This window comes from Penicillium lagena, assembly GCF_028827675.1.
Source record: "Penicillium lagena strain IBT 129212 chromosome Unknown utg000005l_segment0_segment0, whole genome shotgun sequence".
NCBI lineage: Eukaryota > Fungi > Ascomycota > Eurotiomycetes > Eurotiales > Aspergillaceae > Penicillium > Penicillium lagena.
The window spans coordinates 692,028-712,263 of record NW_026623226.1 but is presented as its reverse complement, the minus strand read 5'-3'; the positions used below and the strand labels follow the sequence as shown (position 1 = coordinate 712,263).

Genomic DNA, 20,236 nt, shown 5'->3' with positions numbered 1-20,236 from the left:
ATGTAGCTTCAGATAATATCTCGCCACCCCGTTATCCTCGAGGTGACCCGATCACCGTGATAGCAATAAGCCTGATATAGTGAGGCCGCGTCTACGGTTGTGGCTAACTATTTAGAAAGGAGAACAGGAGATCTTCGCCTGTGGCTAAACATTAAGATCTTCTTTTCTCTTTCTAGACATTGAACCGCCACAACTACGCCCTACATACATGTTTACATCTTCCGCCTGCTCCACCAGTAGTTGTTGAATGTAGTATTAACACTTATGCCTTTATAGGCCTCGATATCATAATTTACCTTTCCTAATCCCCCCATAAACCCCCGTTTCCACATCCAGCCATAGTTTAAAAGACTGACGGTCACCAAACGGCAAGATTTGGGTACAAACGATTCCTGCAACACCCTGTTCGCGATCACACCACCAGAACATATTTGGCAATCCAGTCCAGTGCGCAGTGCTCAGCGAGCGTCCTGTGTTCCCGCCACTGATCAAAAATGACAGACCCCATCCTTGGCGATCCCCTTCCACAGTGGGATAAACGCCGACGCTGGGATTGGTGAACTCGGGTTTAGCATCGGGAAAGGGTTTCTCGGTGAGCGGGGGAAGATGCGCGATTTGGTTGCGGAACATTTCGTCCACTGTGCTCTTCTGGAGGAGTTGTTTCCCCGTAGTTGGGGAAGTACCGTCGTTGAGGAGGACGGCGAGGATTTCTGGGTTTGCATTGTAAGTAAGAGAGGAATTATTCGAGGGAACTTTCGGGATAGCCTCTTACGGCAGTAGTCTGCGGGCGTTGAGAAACATCCCGCGCCGCCGGAATGGCAAAATGATTTGGCGTCGTTCTCATCGAATACGAGGGGTCGGTGGAGCGGGTGGTCCCGGACAGAGAGGTGACCAGTCTTGTCTCGCTGGTGCATATAAGCAAGGTTATTTTTCATTTCCGCAGTCGGAATTATCGAGATGTGGCTGAGGTTTAAGGGCTTGAAAATGTGTTGATGAAAGTAGTCGTTTAGGGATTGCCTCGTCGTGCGCTCGATGATAATGCCCACCCAGTCGATATTGACCTACAGATACAGGCATGTCAGTTACACTTCTCGCCATTTTTTTGTTATCAGCGAAAGCTTGCTTACCCCATACTCCCACGCCTTTCCTGGCTGGTGAACCAGCGGCTGCTTGAAATCGGCAATGCTTCCCGAGAACTCGTCAAACCCAATCGGGCGAGCATAGTTCTTTAGCTTCTCTTGAAGGAATGAGTAGCCAAAGCCCGCTGTGATGATGTCAGTTATTCCTTCCTGTCCTGGGGTGAGAAGCTTGTTTGATTTCGAACCTGTATGACTTAATAGCATCCTCAGCGTGATGCGATCCTGCTTCTCCTCCAAGGTGCCATCATCCCTTAAGACCTGAATATCCTTCAACTCGGGACAGAGTCGCTCAATGGAATCGGGATCATCTAGTGAAAGCCGGCCCTGCTCGACAAGTTGCATGCATGCAATGGCGGTAATGAGTTTGGTGCATGAGGCGATCCAAAACACGGTGTCTTGATCCATGGTTTCGGAAGCTCGCAGGCCTCGCTGTCCCGCGGCATGAGAAAATAATTGCCGGCCATCTTTTCCCACAACCGCGACTGAAGCGCCTGGTAGACCCTTTTCGGGGGTCGCTGCAGGCGGCTTCGAGCTTGGTTTTCAGCGCATCGACTGCCGCAGAGGACAATATGGTCATATCGGGAGTTGTGGAGACGTTTTTCGACTCTATCCTATCTAATGGGAGTTGAAGATATGACGGTTTCCCGAAGAGAATCAGGTAGGGTGCTCCTCTCTTATACGATCCTGGGAATCATAATGTGTTGTGGGACTGGGCAATTCCGTTGTGGACAATGTGGAACTTGAGCTTCAGTACCCCGCCTCCGTTATGGAGACAGCCCAGGATGTGACCGAGGTAACTCTAAAATTGGAGTAGATAACATGCAAAATTCGTGATCTATTTTATAAAATAAGAACTAAGATGGCTATATACACATGATCACTCGCCAATACACACCGGCCAAGGCAGGTCCGGTTCGTTCAGCGTTCATTCATATCCTTTCTTTCTTTCTTTTTACAGTCTCGAGTTGCTAGCCGGCGCATTAGCCGCACAGCAAGAACTTGAGAACGCATTCCGCGACTGGGTATCAACACAGATAGCAGACGGCGGCACCCAGAGACCGGGGTTCTTCTCGAAGAAATTTGACGCGCGGAGCATGATGCTCACGGGCTCGGCGGGCATGATGGGGAAGTCCTCCGTGCGAGGGAAGTGCGTGAGTCCAAACTGGAGGTAGCAGACAATATCGGTGTTCTCGATGTTCTCATTGCGGTTGGCCCAGTCGACAATCGTCGGGTTGTGCGGGTGGTTCTCCTCGCCGGTTGACTGGCACACGTAGTCGCCTGCAGGGAACAGCTCGTCGTCCTTGTAGGGGAGAACCCACAGAGGCTTGCGCGCGAAGCCAGCGCGCTTCCACACCGTGCTGCCTGGCTTCGCCAGCATGGGCGGGCAGTTATTGTTGATGATCTTGTAGCCAATGGGCTTCTTGGCGATTGCGTTCATCCGGTTGGGGTTGATGATGTCCCATGTCCGGTTGGTCTCGAAGCAGTAGTCGGCGGCGCCCTCGAGCGAGGTGCGGAGGGGAGTCTTCTTGCTGTAGAAGGCGTTGCCGTACGGGTTTTCGGGGGACCCGACGGGGTACTCGGAGGAGACGGCGTCGCTTTGCACGACAGTGTTGTTGGGTCCGTCGATTTCGGGATCGATGCGCAGGGAGAACAGGTGCTGGTGGTTGTGGGCGTTGATTTGAGGCGCAACCTCCGTGCCGTACGGGGCAGCGGTCTCGGTGGGGTGCATGCAGTAGGTGTTGAGCATGCCAGTCAGCTTCATCTCGAGCTTGTAGGTGCCGTCGAGGGTGAAGGTGTGGTAGAAGCCGTACTCGTAGTTGGCGGCGGTGATGATTTGCGAGATGATGAGCTTGCGGTCACGGGCAGACACAACGGTGCCGTCACGGTAGTCAGTGTGCTTGTAGAGCAGACCGTTGTCCTCCTCGTGGATGCAGATGGCATTCTTGATCACGGCAGCTTCACCGTTGCCGTTCGACATGACACCGTCCATGTAGTGGATGGCGCCCTTACAATCGCAACCCAGCTTCAGCGAGTTGGTCATCAGACCAGTACCGTACTCGCCGACGTCGAAAGCGTGCTTCTTGTGGTGGGGCTTCTCGGGGCAACCGTAAGGAACGACCATCTCGACGACACTGATACGGTTGAAAAGCGTCCGCTCGCGGTCCTCGTACATGTCGTGGGTCCGGACGTCTGAGATGACGATACCCTCGCGGTAGTTGAAGCCGATGTGCATCTTCATGCCGGCCCAGGAGATCTCGTTACCGCGCAGCTTGAAGGAGACACCCTGCGGCTGAGTGATGTCAATGGGCTTGAGTCGGTCGTGCTTGTAGCCATCACCAATGAATTCAGGGAGATAGTTGTGCTCCTTGAGTGGGACGCCAGTGCGCTCGCCGTTGACCGTGCGCACGTCAACGCTGAGCACTTCCTCGCGCTCGGTGTCGGCGACAACGCTGAAATCCAGCGGGTGGGCGTACTGGTTGTCGAACTCGGAGGTACGGTAGTAGACAAGACCCTGCTGCAGGCGGCGATCGAAGCCCCAGCGCTCGTCGATACCGATGGCCCATGCGTCGATGAACACCTTGGACATATCGGTGATGCCGAGCTCGTTGCAAGCACGGATGACACGGGGATCCGCGCGCGAAATGCGCTCCATGACGTCCAGGTCCTCGAGGGTCAGAGTGGGCATCACCTCGTGGACGTCCTTCCAGTTTTCGACCTTGCCAGTCTTGAGGTTGACCAGCACCTCGGCAACTTGTTGCGTCTCGCGCACGATGACGATCGCAAAACCCCGGCGGTCCGGGATCGGGGCAGTACCCGAGCGATAAGCAATGTACTCATTCTTGCGGGGCTCGCGCAGAGTGATGCAGTTGAACTTGAGGGTGTTAGGCTTGGCGTACTCGCGAATTATCTTGGCGACCTCGGGGATTTCCTTGATGGATAATTGATCTATCTCGTAGAATCAGCATATTGCGCTCGGCTTATACTGGGGTGCTATGTCTCTTACCGAGAGGGTGCGGGGTGCCCTGCGGCAGCATGGCCGTGGCTGCAACGCTGTCATAGTCCCCTTCCCGGAAGATGGTGTAGCCGGGGATGGATGTGGTATCGGGAGCCATGATGGGCTGATTGCTAAATGAGAGAGTGATCAGGAAAAGGCGACAGAGAGGTAACCCGTGGAGAGGTTTGAAAGACTGTGGCGGTCTCTCATCGTCCGAGCGAAGCCTTATATACCCCGTGGCCGACGGATCTAATCTTTTTTGCGACTCGCATAGACCTGCCGCATTGGGCAATCGGGATCTTGGAATCTACGGCCTCGCCAGACTCGGGATTGGGTCTTCTCGGTTCGGGATGCTGCGCAAGACACGGATGGACCCTTTACGTACACGGTTTTTCTGGGGCGTGTCAACATGCCCCTTTCGATTCCACCTCTGCATTTCTTCTGCAGGGCTTTCTCCGGCAGTAGCCATGCGCACCAATCACAAAGAAATCCTCCTCCGATTCCCCAGGCCACGGGACGGTCACGGACCATCCCCGGGCTGTTCAGGGCTGTCCCTTGCCCCGCGATGAGCAGCAAGGACCTGCCCGACTCCGGCAATAACTGGCATTTTTCCTTCTATATGTAGTAGTAAGCATGCAAATGCAAGTCAAGCTTATTTCACGTGGGGTGGCACGTGACGTGTGGGGAATGCGGTGTCCCTTTGCCACGGCGCATGTTGAGTGTCACGGATTTTCTGCTTGTCGTGTGAAGAGAAACGGTTGCGAGTCTGCGTGCCAGTTGAAGGCATAGGCTATCTTCGATCTGGCATTTTATTCCTATCTCTGTTGGCATCTTAGCTGTCAGTGTACATTCTGAGAAGTCCAAGCGAGCACGGACGGGGCTGGACTTGCCTGTTTAGGCTTCGCCTCTTAGGGCTGTTTTTTGAATCACCGTGATTTGCTCCTCGCCCCCGAAGCTCATTGTGTCTGGGTCTCGCCCGCAATCTGGAGTACTCCATGCTAAGTGGATTCAGTGTGGAGCTGACTTTCCAGCCTAAATCTGCTGCAGATGGACCTCTGACCCGGTTGCCCCGAAATAGCATGTCCAGCCGAATGCCGGGCGAATGTTCGATAGCAAATGATGTAGCTTCAACAATTCCAACGGTCGACTTTAATAACTTGCCGTATTGCAGCGTTTGCTTTGCCATCTCATCCTTCGTGACAAAGACCCTCTGCTGTAGCGCATTTCACATCATGTCCGGTTTGACAGTTCAGCTCACGGCGCCCAATGGCCACACCTGGTCGCAGCCAACGGGTCTGTTCATCAACAACCAGTGGGTGAAGTCGTCGAATGGCGAGAAGATTGCTACCATCAACCCTTCGTATGTGCTGTCTGCATATATAAGCGATCTCCAAAACTGACACTCCAAATCGCAGAACTGCCAAGGAGATCACCTCGATCTATGCGGCTTCGGAGCAGGATGTCGACACCGCCGTCAAGGCTGCGCGCGCAGCTCTCAACAACCCAGACTGGAGAGAGCTTCCGGCCTCCGAGCGCGGCCGCTTGATGACCCGACTGAGCCAGTTGATCGATGAGAACAAGAAGACTCTAGCGACCATCGAGACAATCGACAATGGAAAGCCGTACTTGGTTTCGCTGAATGATGATCTGACTGAGACCTCCGAAACAATTCGGTACTATGCTGGCTTTGCGGACAAGGTGTTTGGTCAGGTCATTGAGACCACCCCCGATAAGTTCGGGTACACTCTGAGGGAACCGGTTGGAGTTTGCGGGCAAATCATCCCGTAAGTATGAGGATATTCTGTGACCGGAGACATAGGCTAACGCGCCGATTAGATGGAATTTCCCTCTCGCCATGGCAGCCTGGAAACTCGGCCCCGCGCTGGCCTGCGGTAACACTGTTGTGCTCAAGCCCGCCGAGCAGACACCGCTGTCAATCCTCTTCCTGGCCAATCTGATTGTGGAAGCTGGCTTCCCGCCCGGTGTGGTGAACATCGTCAACGGCCATGGCAGCATTGCCGGTGCTGCGCTCGCGTCCCACATGGACGTTGACAAGATCGCGTTCACAGGAAGCACCGCGACGGCCAAACACATCATGAAGATGGCCAGCTCAAACCTGAAGAATATTACTCTGGAGACTGGCGGCAAGAGCCCATTGATCGTTTTCAACGACGCAGACCTTGAGCAAGCAGTGGAATGGGCGCACATTGGGATCATGTACAACCAGGGCCAGATCTGTACCGCGACGTCGCGGATTCTAGTCCAGGACGAGATCTACGACAAGTTCCTTGCTGCATTCAAGGCGCAAGTCAAGAATGTCTCCAAGGTCGGCGATCCGTTCGAAGAGAGCACCTTCCAGGGCCCGCAAGTGACGCAGGCCCAGTACGACCGCATCATGTCGTATGTCAAGGTCGGGCAGTCCGAAAAGGCAACCCTCGCGTTCGGCGGCAAGCCATTCAAGGTCGCTGACGGCAAGGGCTTTTTCGTCGAGCCGACCGTGTTCACCGATGTGACGCCCAAGATGCGCATCTACCAGGAAGAGGTCTTTGGTCCTTTCGTGGTGATCGCCCGGTTCAAGAACGAGGAAGACGCCATTGCCATGGCTAATGATTCCACATATGGTTTGGGAAGTGCCCTGTTCACCACGAACCTGACTCGTGCGCATCGCGTCGCGAAGAAGATCGAGGCTGGTATGGTATGGGTCAACTCGAGCAACGACAGTGACTGGCGCATCCCCTTCGGTGGTGTCAAGCAGAGTGGTATCGGTCGGGAATTAGGTGAGGCCGGTTTGGCTGCGTACTCAAATGTCAAGGCCGTCCATGTGAACATGAAATCCAAGCTGTGAGCTTGCGTCTGTATATTTAGTATTTAGATTGTTATGAGAACCTGAATGTCAAGAGCTTGTTGAAGAATTCAACTGATGACTCCAAAATCTTGGGAAGAATCAAAAGGAGAAATTAAATGGGAGAGAAATTGAAGGAGAGCTGAAAGAACAGTGGTGAGAAATTGCTGAGGCTTTTTCTCGACGAGCAAACAAATGGCGCATAGATACAAAATACCGGCGTTGATCATCCAACCTTCTTGCGCAAGGCATTTGCCTCCTCCACTCATCGATTGAGGCATTTATTACTTGGGAAATATGTGCTTCTGCTAACTAAAGGGACTCGATATCGCTGAAAGAGTTGATAAGTTTATCTGACAACGCAAATATAAACACTTCTAGATTATATACCCAAGCCCAACTCAAGCTCTTACCCGGTAAGTCTCTTGCCATATTCATGCTGTATTTTGGTGAGCTCGGTCATCTGCTCAGCGGCAGGCTTCAGCTTGTCCACCAGAATTTTCACGGCGAGCTTCTTGCAGAAGATCTGTATCTCCAGTGTTAAAAATAGGCCTGTTTATGGAAAAATGTGATCCCGCTGGTTACAGAGGCTCTACAGCTAAGAGTGTTTATAGTATCTTAACTTTATTTATCTCCGGTCTATTTTCCGGTCTATTCTATGTACCCCAAACCGTCTCTATGCTCTATGCACTGGAACAACACTTCATATACAAAACAATAACAGCGAATCTCCGACCCGCAAAGTCCGCAACCTCCATATTGACAAATTTCGGCCATCATCATCGCTGGCATTATTTGTCTTCCTTGGTGGGGTCCGGAACCGGCGGCTCATTGAATGCCCCTTCCTGTGCCTGAAGCACTGGAGCCATTGACTCTTCTGTGTTGAGATAGGTGCGACTTCCTTGGATGAACCAGAAAGAAACAGCAATCAAAAGCATCACGCCGAAAACCGCAATGGCGTAGTTCATCCCGGACCCGGTGGGCTTGGGCGAACCCGGGAAAAAGAAGAAAACTGTGGTGATGCAGCAGTAAATAAGACTGACCCAGTTGATCGGCATGCCCCATCGTCCAAGACGGAATTGTCCGCCCGGAGGGAGTTTGTCTCGTCCAACCATCATCATTGTTAAAATCGGGAGTCCGTAGGAGATTGTCAGGGCGATAGTACTGACGCTGAGGATGGCATTCAATACTGTCTGGGCGAAGAGGAATAGGATTCCGACTAGAGCAATCAGGCATCCTTGGAACCAGAGAGCTCGCACGGGAGCTTTCCAGTATGGGCTGACGTGAGACAGATATCCACTGAATGGTAGCCCGCCATCGCGAGCAAAGCCCCAGGTGAGGCGAGAGGCTGTGGTCACAATGCTCACTGCTTGGCCTAGGCCATTGAGAATGAATAATGCAATAAGAACTGCGCCTCCATTCCGGCCAACGGTTTCCTGAACAAGATCCATAAACGGCAGGCCGCTAGGGGAGTTGATGACTTGCTTCACTTTCTGAATGCAGAACAGACAGACAATCATAAGAATGAAGCCGCTTGCTGCACCCGAGAGCACAGCCAAGTAGATGACCTTTGGAGCATTCTTCCGAGGGGAAGGAATCTCTTCCACAAGGTGGATAACAGCGTCAAATGCAGTCAGACCGTACGCCGCTTGCACCAAGCCCATGAACCACACCACACCATCAGGCCAGCCCGTGTTATTAATCCATTTCCCGAACACGAAGGAACCCTGCTGGAAAGAGAGATCGGACTTGACTCCGACAGAGATAAGCAAGGCCAGCGAAAAGACGAAAAAAAGGCCGAAGAACCAAACTCCAACGAAGTTGTTCAGCCAGGGCAGGAACTTCTCCCGTCGACACCCAACCACATTGATTAAGGTGAGGCCGAAAACCGCACCGAGATAGACGACAAACTCCAGCCAGCCCTGCGAAGCGCCTTTCCACTCTTCATCGAACATGACCTTCATTCCCAAGATGAAGTTGGTCATGAACGCCACCTGTGACGCGGCAAGAGTCCACCAGCCAAATACATTGATCCACGCACACATGTATGAGGCGAAGCGGCCCCATGGCGAGCTCCATAGTCGATAGATCCAGTATGCTTGACCCAACGCAGTTGGCATGCTACTGCAGATTTCTCCAAGGGAAAAAGCGACGCAGGTGTTGCAAAATGTGACAAGTGCAAGTCCCCAAAGAATCGAAACTGGCCCGCCGTTGACCAGGCCATCGGCCAAATCTTGGGCAAATGTGGACCATGTTCCTAAGACGCAGAATGCAAGTGCCAGCATGCTCCAGATATTGAACTTGCGGGTGAGACTCTGGTCATGGCCCATGGCGGCGAGGTCGTATGCATCGTTGATGCTTTGATCGACTGGTTTTCTTGTTTCGAGTTCGGAATCCATTGTGTCGTGAAAATAATGAGAGTTCAGCAGGGTGTGAAAACAGTATTTCGGATCTTTTCCCCAAACGCTAGCAAGGCGATCTCCGCCAGCTTTGATCCCAGATCTGTATCCTCTGGCCGTATGTGATGAGACCGTAACCAAAAGCCAAGAATATTTCCATTCGCAACTGAGTATGTGCTTCTGGAGACTCTTGTGGCCCTGGGGTTCTTTTTTGACTCTTCGTGGGGACCCCACGGGCCTCACCGAGTTGTGTGGGAGCTCCGTATGGAGCAGACTTCTTCCCAGGTTCACCGGTCCTGGCCCACTTTACGTATCCACGACCACGGTCAAATTGAAGAAATTACGCGAGACAAAGCTTTCATCTCTTGCTGATGCCTAATCCTTGCTCTCCACGTTGAACTCTGAAGAGAACGTAGTCCTCGTGCGGAAAGTTGAGGCGGTGGCGAAACGGGTAGTTTTCGAGATGATATCAGATGGTGATGAAGATCCGATGGAATATGGATCCTCGGCGCTAGAGTAGTTTCTGCAGCAAAAAGATTGGCTTCGACTGCCGATTCCCTGAAACACGGCCTTTTTTTTGGTATTGTACATTGGTTTCTGGGTCCGTTGTGCACTGTGGCGAGGCCGAGATCTGTACCTTCGGACCATCCCGCCATTGGAATTCTTGGAGTGTCTCAAGAATAAACTTTCCTTCCAACCTTAACGGCGAGTCGAGATTTTTCCCCTAGCTCAAAATAATTTGGCTATAAGTGTAGAGACACTTTTCCCCGGCCATCACCAGTTCCTGTCCGGGTTACACATGCTGATGACAAAACCTGTGGAGCCGCACTGTGACACTTGGCTGTACCTTCCATAATCGTCGACTGGGCTCCACCTGGGGATGCCTCCGACCGACTTGGGGGACATTTAGAAAAACAACGAACTGCTTCACGTTACGATCGCAACTTCAGCGCGAGGGAATTTGCCCAACTTATAAACAGTCGGTATTCCCGGAAGCCACTCCCTATTGGGGCTAGAGGATCACACCAAGACCACCGGCATTTGAGGTCTTTGCTCATCCAATGAGAAAATCGCTCAGCTTTAGATCAAGCATATATGACCAGAATGAAATATCCTGCCATTAAAATGATTTCAAACGAAAATAATATTCACCAGTGTTTTCTTGCCCCTTTAAATAACTATTTCCAATGGATGGCCCTCGCATCAAGCAAATCAGTACCCATCATCGATCCCACAAGGGCTGCTGGACATGCAAGAGAAAGCGGATTCAGTGCGATGAAATTCGCCCAGCCTGTCAGAGATGCACTTCCCGTGGAATAACGTGCGAAGGATATGAGATCCGCCTACGCTGGGGGACAGGTGTTGCGTCGCGAGGCCGTTTCTCTGGCGCCGAGAAACCGGTAAAGGAGTCAATTCCGCCGCGCTCAAAAAGACGATGGGACATGCGGACGAAAGCCCAGCAGAAATCCGAAAACGATCAGCAGGGTCAGCCAATGGTGATTGTTCGCAACGCTTCAGATCCAGGTATTTATGACGTCTCTTGGTAGCTCCAACTGAAAGGCTTATAATCCCGATCTAGTTGAATGGAATCCATCAACTAGAGAAACCCCGGCCACTGCTATATATAAAGATCAGTGGTCACAAGTGTCGAATGATAACATCGGGGCCCAGAATCAATGTCAGGGATCGACACCTGGTACTATTCCTCAGGAAAGGAAGTCAGCTACGTTTGACTATGGGGATCGAACGCTCCCCCCAGTGCCGAACATAGCGGGAAGATTGAAGATGATAGCTTAGAAGAGTGATATACCCCTGATCCGGCATCTGTATATGGCTTTTGCTTTACATACTACTGAGCACGTCTGATAATATGCAATGACAATTCGCTCGCCCTTCCTCTCAAATACTGCATGTTAAGAGAATTACTAATAATGCAACTACAACAGACACGAAGTGATTCTCAAGGCAGAAATGTATCTATATAAAAAGTGATATCAATTGGCAAAAGAGGAGCTTTGATATCCTTTTCTGTCTAAGCCAACCGGATCTCTAACTATCATCTACGTAACCCGTGTTACTCATTCTTTGATGTAATACTTTTGCTTGAGTGAGGTATATTCCCAAGATCTTTTGCTTCCGAGACCGCTAGACCCTCAAATGCTCTTTTGCAAGCTAACACGCCAGTGTATAATAGATCTGGTCAATAATCAGTACTGTCGGATCCGAATTACCCGTTCGAAACTCACGTATAGGGATAAAAACCCAGAAGGCATTGAGGAATACAAATAAGCCCCAAAATATTTGCCCTTCTGGTCTCGAATATGACAGTCCCAGTATGTAGTGATCAAACAGGCTAGTAGCATAATACAAAACATCACCATAGAGTTGGCCGAGAGAAACGACGATTTGGAATGGATAGCGGAGATTATTTTGTGTCATGATCGTAAGTGCGAGGACAAACGACAGAGGTCCCCAGCAAATGGACGTTATAGCCTCCATGGACAACACGAATGCATCTTGGGTTTGGTATCGGCTGTCAGAGAGCGAATACACTTTCCAGAGTTGCCCAAAGAGGTCTTGCATGCCAGGCATATGTCTGAAATTATAAACATAGTAGCCTTCGAGGAAGAGATGGATGAAGCCGCCTAATGCGTTTTAGTTTCATTTCCAATATGATTGAATATTTGGGTCCTGATACATAAGACAAACCAATGGACTGTCCATAAGTCACCAGGTGATATGCGTGGGTGAACTTTCATTACCACCAAATAGGTGACTGAAAATATAGCAGTACATCCAGCAGCAAAGATAAACAACAGCGTTAAAGTGTCCCATTCATTGGCTAGATAACCTGCTATCTCAAGGCCGATCGGGTAGTAAGGATGGGCCGGTAAGGCCATGCCCTTTGATGTCATGTTGGCAATCAACTTGTGGATTTGAATATTTATCAGAGAGTGAAATATTTCAAAGGGAGTTTTTATACGAGTAAACAATTACTAACGGGTCAAACATGATCAGCTCACCACGGGACTGGGCAATCCGAAGAGGATTGGTGCCTGAATGCCTGATCCCAGAATGAGACCCACTCGGACTGTCAGGTAAGCAAAGGAGTAGTGAACACATCTTGGTTCCTATGGCTTCTTGATCCATGTCATTGCAATCATAATTCTAAATTGATGCTTCTTACTGACACATGAACATCGTGTTGAAAACATATCTATTCATCGTGTATATACAATCTCTTCCTCTTGAAGATCGCCTGCTATGCGCAGCCACTGACATTATCTGCACACCTATACCCATCGTACATAAGGATACTACCTAGTTTTATTGACAATTCTGAATACTCCAGATGTTACTCAGTGACCAATGTGAGCAAGTACCATTTCCGATACTCCGCGAGGAAAAGATCGTCCTCCACATATGTACTCGTAGATACCCTGGGGCAAGGCGTAATGCTGCGCTGTCGAGAACATTCTAGCGCCTCGGCGGGCTTACTTGAAACAGTAATATTCGGCAACCCTTCCCAAGCGAATCCGGAGTTTCATGTTCATTAAAAGTCCGGCTCATTTAGGCAACACATTAACGATGCTAATTGGCCAAGAAAGAAGCTGCACGGCTATTGAAGAGGCTATTGAAGAATTTGAGTTCGGAAGCAACCTCAGTTCTTGCATATACCGATTGTCACTATCCAATGATACTTTCGGATACTACAAGTAGGCACCGAGACTAAGCAATCCAAGGTGCATGATTAGCGCGTTTCCAATTTGTGGCAGTGTGCGATGTGATTGATTACATTTGCGGGGTATGAAGAAAGCGGAGTAACAATTGACTAGGATCTTGGCCCACCGACTCCTGACGAAACAGTGAGTTTGGGGGCGTGACAGGGGTACCAAAACAGAAACTGGTCTGCCTATACAGGCTTTTTAACCGTGAGGTGTGCATTAGCTGGTGGCAGTGTAGCATCAACCTTCGTCACTCTAATTAAGGCTGATTACCCGTGAGCGCTGTATAAGAAAGCCACGGGGACGCCAGCAACTGGATACGGTCAACAAACGCCCTATTAGAAATACAGTCCACCTGACGAATCTCACTGGAGTCAAGATGTTCACCCATCTCAGTACCGCTCTTGCCCTCGCTGGGTTGAGCCATGCTATACCCGGAAAGAGAGCATCTTCTGCCTCGGCATACTGCTCCAATTCCGGCGGCAACTACCAACTGTCCTCCATAGCAGCGCCAGTCCAAGGCAGTGGAAGCCCGGGCTCTGAATCGACTTGGCAGCTGACCGTTGACGATACTTCCACCGGACACAAACAAACCATAGTCGGATTTGGCGCCGCCGTCACCGATGCTACTGTGACCTCCTTCAACACGCTGGACAGCTCGACGCTCCAGACACTGCTCAATGATTTGATGACTTCCTCTGGTGCTGATTTCGCTTTGATGCGCCATACCATCGGAGCCTCTGACTTATCTGGTGATCCGGCATACACCTACGATGACAATGGAAACACCGCCGACCCAGATCTATCGAACTTCAACCTCGGCGATCGCGGAAATGCAATGGCGACCATGCTGGCCTCAATGAAGAAGCTGCAGCCTGACCTGACTATTTTCGGATCGCCCTGGAGCGCCCCCGGTTGGATGAAGTTGAACGGTGTGATTGACGGAAACACGAACAATAACAACTTGAACGACGGCTACTTGACCAGCGCTGGCACTGGAAGTACAGGATACTCCAGTGCATTTGCTCAGTACTTTGTGAAATATATCCAAGCGTTCGAGAGCCTTGGGGCCCCTATCGACGCGATCACGATCCAGAATGAGCCGCTGAACAGCCAATCCGGATATCCCACGATGTACGTCTATGCGGATGAGTCGGGGCAGCTAATTCAGGACTATGTTGGTCCCGCGCTTGCCAGTGCTGGTTTGGATACGGACATCTGGGCGTATGATCACAACACTGGTATGTACAAATATTCTTGGAGTCGGTGCACTTGCTCATAAGGTACAACTAGATGTGCCTTCCTACCCTCAAACTGTCCTCGACACGGCCAGTGACTACGTTGACACTGTTGCCTGGCATTGTTATGCTACCAACGTCAACTGGACAACGCTCACCGAGTTCCACGACAGCAATCCGAACGTCAACCAGTACATGACAGAATGCTGGACCCCGTCATCCGGATCATGGAACCAGGCAGCCGATTTTACCATGGGCCCCTTGCAGAACTGGGCCTCTGGCGTTGCGGCTTGGACTCTTGGCACGAACTCCGATGATGGTCCCCATCTTTCCAGCGGTGGCTGTGGCACCTGCACGGGCTTGGTCACTGTCAACGGCGACGACTATACCTTCGAAACTGCTTATTACATGATGGCACAGTTCAGCAAGTTCATGCCCCCTGGTGCTATTGTTCTGGACGGCACTGGGAGCTATACTTACTCTGGAGGAACCGGTATTCAGTCTGTGGCTTCGTTGAACCCGGATGGTACTCGAACGGTGGTGATTGAGAATACCTTCGGCAATGATGTTTATGTGACAGTGACGACGGGAAGCGGAGAGACCTGGAGCGGTAATGTTCCTGAGACCTCTGTTACTACTTGGATTCTTCCTGCTTCATCTTGAGGGCGTGCTTGCTGGGCAACCGCTTAAAGTGTCTATCGATTTTGAACCGAGTATATAGTTGATCAACCCGATTAAATATATTTATACCGCTTTACCTAAAGTTTGGTTCAGTAAATTACCTGGAATTTGACTCGTTGCCAGCTGTTATTCCGACCTAAGCCGGAATATTCCAAGAGTTTATAAACACCGAGACATAAATAACACAATTAAATGTCTATCGTCTCTACTATAGAATCTGGTGGAGGAGCCATACCAAACCGCATATGTCGAGCGGTGTTTTCCAGCTCATCTCGCATACCAAGCGTCTCAGTTCCAAAGAGCTTGTCCTTCTGATACTCACCCATAGTATGTTGCAACAGTTCCCGCATTTGTGGATCGGTGGTTGCTGCCAACGCAACATGAAGCACAACGATAATATAGGCAGCGCCTATCGGCCTATAAATTGCAGAACGGTAGGCCAGAGAGACAACTTCTCGGGCAAAGTATGTCATTTCAGGCGCAAGGAGTTTGTCGTTTGGATCTAATGCACCCAGCATGCAGTTAAAGAAGACGACGATGGCAAGACCTATGCCGTAGGTGCGTTGAACGTGGGCGTGTAATATTGTGGCTATAGCTGATGATGTTGGGCCAACACCGGGAAGTGTACCCGCTGCATCTCGAGCTTTTAATTCGGCCAGGATGGTTTTGCATGCTTCGTAGATCGATCGTGTCTCGTTTCGAATTTCTGTGATGTCGTGGCCTAATCGTAATTCCTCTTTCCCTCGTCGCATTATGCCTGGTGCCCGCGACAGATAATGAAGAATCTGGCCGTCGGGAGTTCCTCTATCTAATTCACTGGCAACCAAATTATCCCATTCGTGGGGGCTCAGAGATATTTTATGGTTAAAAAGGCCCTCGAATAGCTTGAACAACACCATCAGCAGAGACAAAAACTTTGAAGGTAGAAGAACCAACCACAGTACCACGCAAAGACAAAAACACCTTGCGCTCAAATTCATCACGAGGAATGAATTGCTTTCGGGCTTTGAGAATGCGCGTTGCGCCTTCGGCATGGCCGGTGAAGGAACCTCTAGCTCGACCGCCGATGAAGCCCTGACAGGATAACAATACCATGACCGCGCCAAGCGTGCTAGACGACTGCGCCGTGGCAGGATCATCTAGACAAGAACGAAGCGATTTTAGCGCGCGAGAATATTTCGCCAGCGCATCAACTGAGGGGACACGGTTGATCGAAAAACTTGCGTGTGCGCTGGTCAATGCATCCACAGAGTGGTCTAATGCTTCATTGGAACCGAGACGTGGCGGGACATCTTCAAGGAACATCCCAAATGCCCACCAGAGGTTATACCTTAGATCGGTGGTTCTTTTGATGGTATGTATGAAAGCAGTGGACAACTGAGTCAATCCGTTGCTGGGCGTTGGCGAAGGGGAAGCCGCGAAAAATTGGACTTGGTTCATTGCTAACGTCCTGCGCTCCACAACCCCGTCGTCGCTGTTCGGGGATTTTGGAAATCGATTTTCCTCCATAAATTTGTATCTTTTTTGGCCTGAACCCACACAGGGTATCTTCAGGCGAATGCATCGCGAACACGCGGGTTGTTTCTCATCGCACTTTAATAATACCGTAAATACTAGTCTCAAACGAATACAGCGAATAGCTCAAGTCTAACCTTTTTCTTGGTCTTGCGACACCCATCGCATGCCCGCCCCGAGGGTACACCGGGCATTTGATTTGTGGGGGCGGGGAGATCTACTGCCGATGCGGTGTCACCCGAAGGGGGTTCAGTAAGGCGGAACGTCCCTCGCTTGAAGGGCTGTGGCAACTTCAGCGCCGGCGGCAGTGCCAAAGGGAATTGGCCATTTGAGAATATTGCATAGGGTCTGAAGTGAGAACAAAGGGCTGACAAGAGCGGGTCTCAGCCATCTCCGTCATCGCCTCGTGGGCTGCAGTTTAACCCGTTTTGGGGCTATCTGCCGCCGCAAGGCTCGGCACGGGAGATGTGATTGGCTGATCGGGAGGACTCTACAATCCATGGCTTCGCCTCATAGAGGGCGAAATGGGGTCCGGTTTAGCCTTTTCTGGATCTATATACCGCCGTGATTTTCAGGTGGGATGTGGCTCAGATATGGGGAGGTGAATATTGAGAGATATAAAAAGGAGATGAGTTTCTTCCTTTCAATCGCATCTTCACTCATCTCTTCAAATTCGTTTCTCCTTATCTAGCAAACCAGCATGACTCCAAACACCACGCAAGATGAAGCACCAAGTCTCTATCTCTACCAACCGAGCCACGTCTTACCCGCGGTGTTTGCTGCCCTCGTTAGCATATCTTGGGCGTTGCACATCTACCAAAATATCCGCTACAGATTCTGGCGTATTACGTTCTGGATCTGTTGGGGAGGAGCTCTCTTCATGACAGGATGGATCGTCCGCTGTGTATCCAGCTATCACACCGCCAATGTCAATCTGTATATTGTGCAGACCGTCCTCATCTACGTTGGGCCACCAATCTACTCAGCCTCCGCTTACAACATCGTCGGTCGACTGATGAATTACTTGCCCATGCACGCAGTCCTCAACCCGAACCGTGTGCTCATCACTTTCGTCTACATCGGTGCCGCCGTTGAGAGCATGACCGTTGCCGGAGCCGCCAAAAATGCCTCCGCTGGGTCCAATCTCTCAGAATATAAAGCTGGCGGAACGCTCATTGCCGTCGGCCTGATCCTGCAGGGAGCAGTCGAAACAGTAGTAATTGCAATCGTCGCGACTGTGCATCGCCGCTGCGCCCGTGCAGGCAAAGTGCCTTCCAACGTGCGCAAGCTCTGCATCACCTTGTACGGCACCTCAACGCTCGTCTTACTGCGATGCATCTTTCGCGCCGTCGAGGCATTCGAGATGTTTTCCCACGTCGGATGCCGCGAGAACTGCGGGCCCATAATCAGCCATGAGTGGTTTCTCTACGCCTTTGAGCTCGGCCCCATGCTAGTCTTCACCTGGTGGCTCAATGTTCTTCATCCCGGTCGGTCTCTGCCTAACGAAAAGAACCGATACCTTGATCTGGACGGGCGCACGGAGCGTTTTGGGCCGGGTTGGATTGACCGAAGGTCTGCTTGGGCAACGTTTATGGATCCGTTTGATATTGGGGGTATGATGAAGGGCGAGCCGGCACATGATTTGTATTGGCTGAGGCCGAATGAGTGGCCTGTCTGCGTTGATGGGAGCTTTGCGCTTGGGACTGCGTCTAATGCTAGGAATAGGGCAGAGGAGAAGTCTGAGAACAATCTCCCGGCTACGGAAGTATAGATCATTTACTAGTGGTGACCATGGCGTGTATTGGATAGAGAGGATTTATTTTACTGTTATTTGTTTTAGAAAACGAGGACCTGTGCATTCCACTTTGGCGCCCGAGAACCGTTTGACCTTTCACTCGTTCCATGAGAACCATATACCAGTTTTCACTGTCAACCCATTCACGCAAAACTGTTGGGACCGGGATGTCTGTGTGATATGCGAAGTATTGCATTATTTTGACTTCGGTTTTAGGAGGCCCGGTCTTTCAAGATGATATCCGACCCAATAGCCCATACACTTCGCTGACTGGCACCTTATAATGCATACGAGCATTGCGGCGTACCTATATCGCTTTACTTCGTGATATATAATCGTCCTAACCCCATTGAATCCATCCACGTGAACACATCACGGAACCAAATCCTCATCCCACCCATACCCCGAATACGTCGCGATCGTAACCCTAACCTCCTTCGTAAGATCCGGCGCAAAGAAAACAAGATACTGAGCCCAATTGCCCAACCTCTGCGTGGGAGGCGGTTTCTCCAACTTATCAATCTGACCCTTCATCTTCAGCGCCCTTTCCACCCACTCCGGCGCCACCTTCCCCGGCGACGCCGTAACAAGTTGCATCCCCTCCAGACCCTGCGTCTGCAACGCCCTCCTAAGCAACTTCTTCTTCCAGTGCTCCTCTTCTTCGTCCTGCTCTGTGAATTCTTCCCCCTCCCCTTCGGCCTTGGACAGAATGTCCCGGATCGCAGATCCCCACATCCGCCGCCAGCGCCCACAGCCTGTAATATGGCGCATAGACACCTGGTCCAGCTGGAGATCCATTGGAGGGGACTTCTTCTTTTTATCCTTGCGGAAGGAATACGGGCCTGTAGGTTGCACTTCCAGTCCCGGGGACCCGTTTCGGGCCTCGTAAGAATCGCACGACAGGTCTGGAATGCAGTACTTGCAATAGTCAAGTCGGATACCGATGTCGAACCACGGCAGATTCTTCTCCGAATCCAGAAAGGCATCCATGCTGGCGGCGAATAGTTCTCCATAAATAATGATCTGGAACGCAGCCCGTTCAGCATCCGTGTAGAGCGTGTACGCCGAGCTGACACCGCCGTTCCAGAAATCCGGCGTGTCCATCCACTGCTCGCCGGCCATTTTATCAATGCGATCAGAAAATACATTGATTATCTCGAACCGGGCGAGGTGCGTGCGTCGAATATCCTCCATGCTCAGACTGGAGTGTTCGAGACAGAACGAGTATAGTCCCTCGATACCGCCCTGGAATGCTTCCCTGAGGAGTTCTGTGCGCGACTCATTCCCCAGCGCCCAGGCACTTGCCTTGCGGGCTGTAATGGCCGTTAGAAAGTGTGGATGTGGCGAGAAGAAGACTGGTGCTGAGTTCGCTGCTAGACGGAGGATGGTGCGGGGATCTGTTTTGGAGAAGTTGTCGCGAAGGAGTCGGCATGATGATGATGCGTTAGTGAATGTTTCGATGTTGTCGATGTGTTGTGGTAGTAGAGCAATGATTTCGTTCGGGAGGTCAGTGAGAAACATTTTTCTTGTTGTCTCGGCCGTTGATGTTGGTTTTTTTTTTTTTTTGTATACGAATGCCGAGGAGAGCAATCTTATCGAAACCAACGAAATCCAGCAGCCTCACGGATGTTAGACTTGCGTCATCTTCTCCCGTTCATTGGCCAAGTATTGCAACTGTGGTGATCTGCGATCGGCAAGGCTAAGCTGGTGGGTGTGGCTATGCAAGAGTCAGTTGAGTCAGAGGGCGATAACTAGTGAAACCGCGAGGCGAGGCTGTCATGTGGAGTTGTTCATTAATCATTCTAGCGTCGGTCCATCCCATTCGGTTCCCAGACATATCACGAAATGCCCAAAGTAGCATGCATCCGGCTAGTCGAGTGGGGAGGAGTTGCACTAAACCCCATATC

General features: G+C 51.0%; 11 protein-coding genes across 11 annotated transcripts; 5 read left to right on the top strand and 6 right to left on the bottom strand.

Annotated features, from left to right (window-relative positions):
* Positions 1 to 285: 285 nt before the first annotated feature.
* N7510_006974 (serine hydrolase domain-containing protein) lies at positions 286 to 1,544 on the bottom strand (the record flags this gene model as incomplete). The annotated part of the gene is made up of 3 exons (XM_056978899.1): positions 286 to 710; positions 773 to 1,061; positions 1,128 to 1,544. 3 exons carry the CDS (start codon positions 1,542 to 1,544, stop codon positions 286 to 288), a joined length of 1,131 nt encoding a protein of 376 aa, XP_056831942.1.
* A 547-nt stretch (positions 1,545 to 2,091) lies between these two features.
* On the bottom strand, positions 2,092 to 4,252 carry N7510_006973 (uncharacterized protein; the record flags this gene model as incomplete). Its single annotated transcript, XM_056978898.1, has 2 exons — positions 2,092 to 4,085; positions 4,144 to 4,252. 2 exons carry the CDS (start codon positions 4,250 to 4,252, stop codon positions 2,092 to 2,094), a joined length of 2,103 nt encoding a protein of 700 aa, XP_056831941.1.
* A 1,114-nt stretch (positions 4,253 to 5,366) lies between these two features.
* N7510_006972 (uncharacterized protein) lies at positions 5,367 to 6,979 on the top strand (the record flags this gene model as incomplete). The annotated part of the gene is made up of 3 exons (XM_056978897.1): positions 5,367 to 5,494; positions 5,550 to 5,918; positions 5,971 to 6,979. 3 exons carry the CDS (start codon positions 5,367 to 5,369, stop codon positions 6,977 to 6,979), a joined length of 1,506 nt encoding a protein of 501 aa, XP_056831940.1.
* A 788-nt stretch (positions 6,980 to 7,767) lies between these two features.
* N7510_006971 (uncharacterized protein) lies at positions 7,768 to 9,375 on the bottom strand (the record flags this gene model as incomplete). Its single annotated transcript, XM_056978896.1, has 1 exon — positions 7,768 to 9,375. One exon carries the CDS (start codon positions 9,373 to 9,375, stop codon positions 7,768 to 7,770), a length of 1,608 nt encoding a protein of 535 aa, XP_056831939.1.
* Positions 9,376 to 9,547: 172 nt separating this feature from the next.
* N7510_006970 (uncharacterized protein) lies at positions 9,548 to 9,754 on the top strand (the record flags this gene model as incomplete). The annotated part of the gene is made up of 1 exon (XM_056978895.1): positions 9,548 to 9,754. The coding sequence occupies one exon, from the start codon at positions 9,548 to 9,550 to the stop codon at positions 9,752 to 9,754; it is 207 nt and encodes a 68-aa protein (XP_056831938.1).
* Positions 9,755 to 10,562: 808 nt separating this feature from the next.
* Positions 10,563 to 10,922, top strand: N7510_006969 (Zn(II)2Cys6 transcription factor domain-containing protein; the record flags this gene model as incomplete). Its single annotated transcript, XM_056978894.1, has 1 exon — positions 10,563 to 10,922. One exon carries the CDS (start codon positions 10,563 to 10,565, stop codon positions 10,920 to 10,922), a length of 360 nt encoding a protein of 119 aa, XP_056831937.1.
* Positions 10,923 to 11,547: 625 nt separating this feature from the next.
* N7510_006968 (EXPERA domain-containing protein) lies at positions 11,548 to 12,290 on the bottom strand (the record flags this gene model as incomplete). The annotated part of the gene is made up of 2 exons (XM_056978893.1): positions 11,548 to 12,020; positions 12,107 to 12,290. The coding sequence occupies 2 exons, from the start codon at positions 12,288 to 12,290 to the stop codon at positions 11,548 to 11,550; spliced, it is 657 nt and encodes a 218-aa protein (XP_056831936.1).
* Positions 12,291 to 13,479: 1,189 nt separating this feature from the next.
* On the top strand, positions 13,480 to 15,001 carry N7510_006967 (glycoside hydrolase family 30 protein; the record flags this gene model as incomplete). Its single annotated transcript, XM_056978892.1, has 2 exons — positions 13,480 to 14,341; positions 14,364 to 15,001. 2 exons carry the CDS (start codon positions 13,480 to 13,482, stop codon positions 14,999 to 15,001), a joined length of 1,500 nt encoding a protein of 499 aa, XP_056831935.1.
* Positions 15,002 to 15,207: 206 nt separating this feature from the next.
* N7510_006966 (Zn(II)2Cys6 transcription factor) lies at positions 15,208 to 16,728 on the bottom strand (the record flags this gene model as incomplete). Its single annotated transcript, XM_056978891.1, has 3 exons — positions 15,208 to 15,933; positions 15,956 to 16,612; positions 16,672 to 16,728. The coding sequence occupies 3 exons, from the start codon at positions 16,726 to 16,728 to the stop codon at positions 15,208 to 15,210; spliced, it is 1,440 nt and encodes a 479-aa protein (XP_056831934.1).
* Positions 16,729 to 17,234: 506 nt separating this feature from the next.
* On the top strand, positions 17,235 to 18,305 carry N7510_006965 (RTA1 domain-containing protein; the record flags this gene model as incomplete). The annotated part of the gene is made up of 1 exon (XM_056978890.1): positions 17,235 to 18,305. One exon carries the CDS (start codon positions 17,235 to 17,237, stop codon positions 18,303 to 18,305), a length of 1,071 nt encoding a protein of 356 aa, XP_056831933.1.
* Positions 18,306 to 18,701: 396 nt separating this feature from the next.
* N7510_006964 (uncharacterized protein) lies at positions 18,702 to 19,850 on the bottom strand (the record flags this gene model as incomplete). Its single annotated transcript, XM_056978889.1, has 1 exon — positions 18,702 to 19,850. The coding sequence occupies one exon, from the start codon at positions 19,848 to 19,850 to the stop codon at positions 18,702 to 18,704; it is 1,149 nt and encodes a 382-aa protein (XP_056831932.1).
* Positions 19,851 to 20,236: the final 386 nt, after the last annotated feature.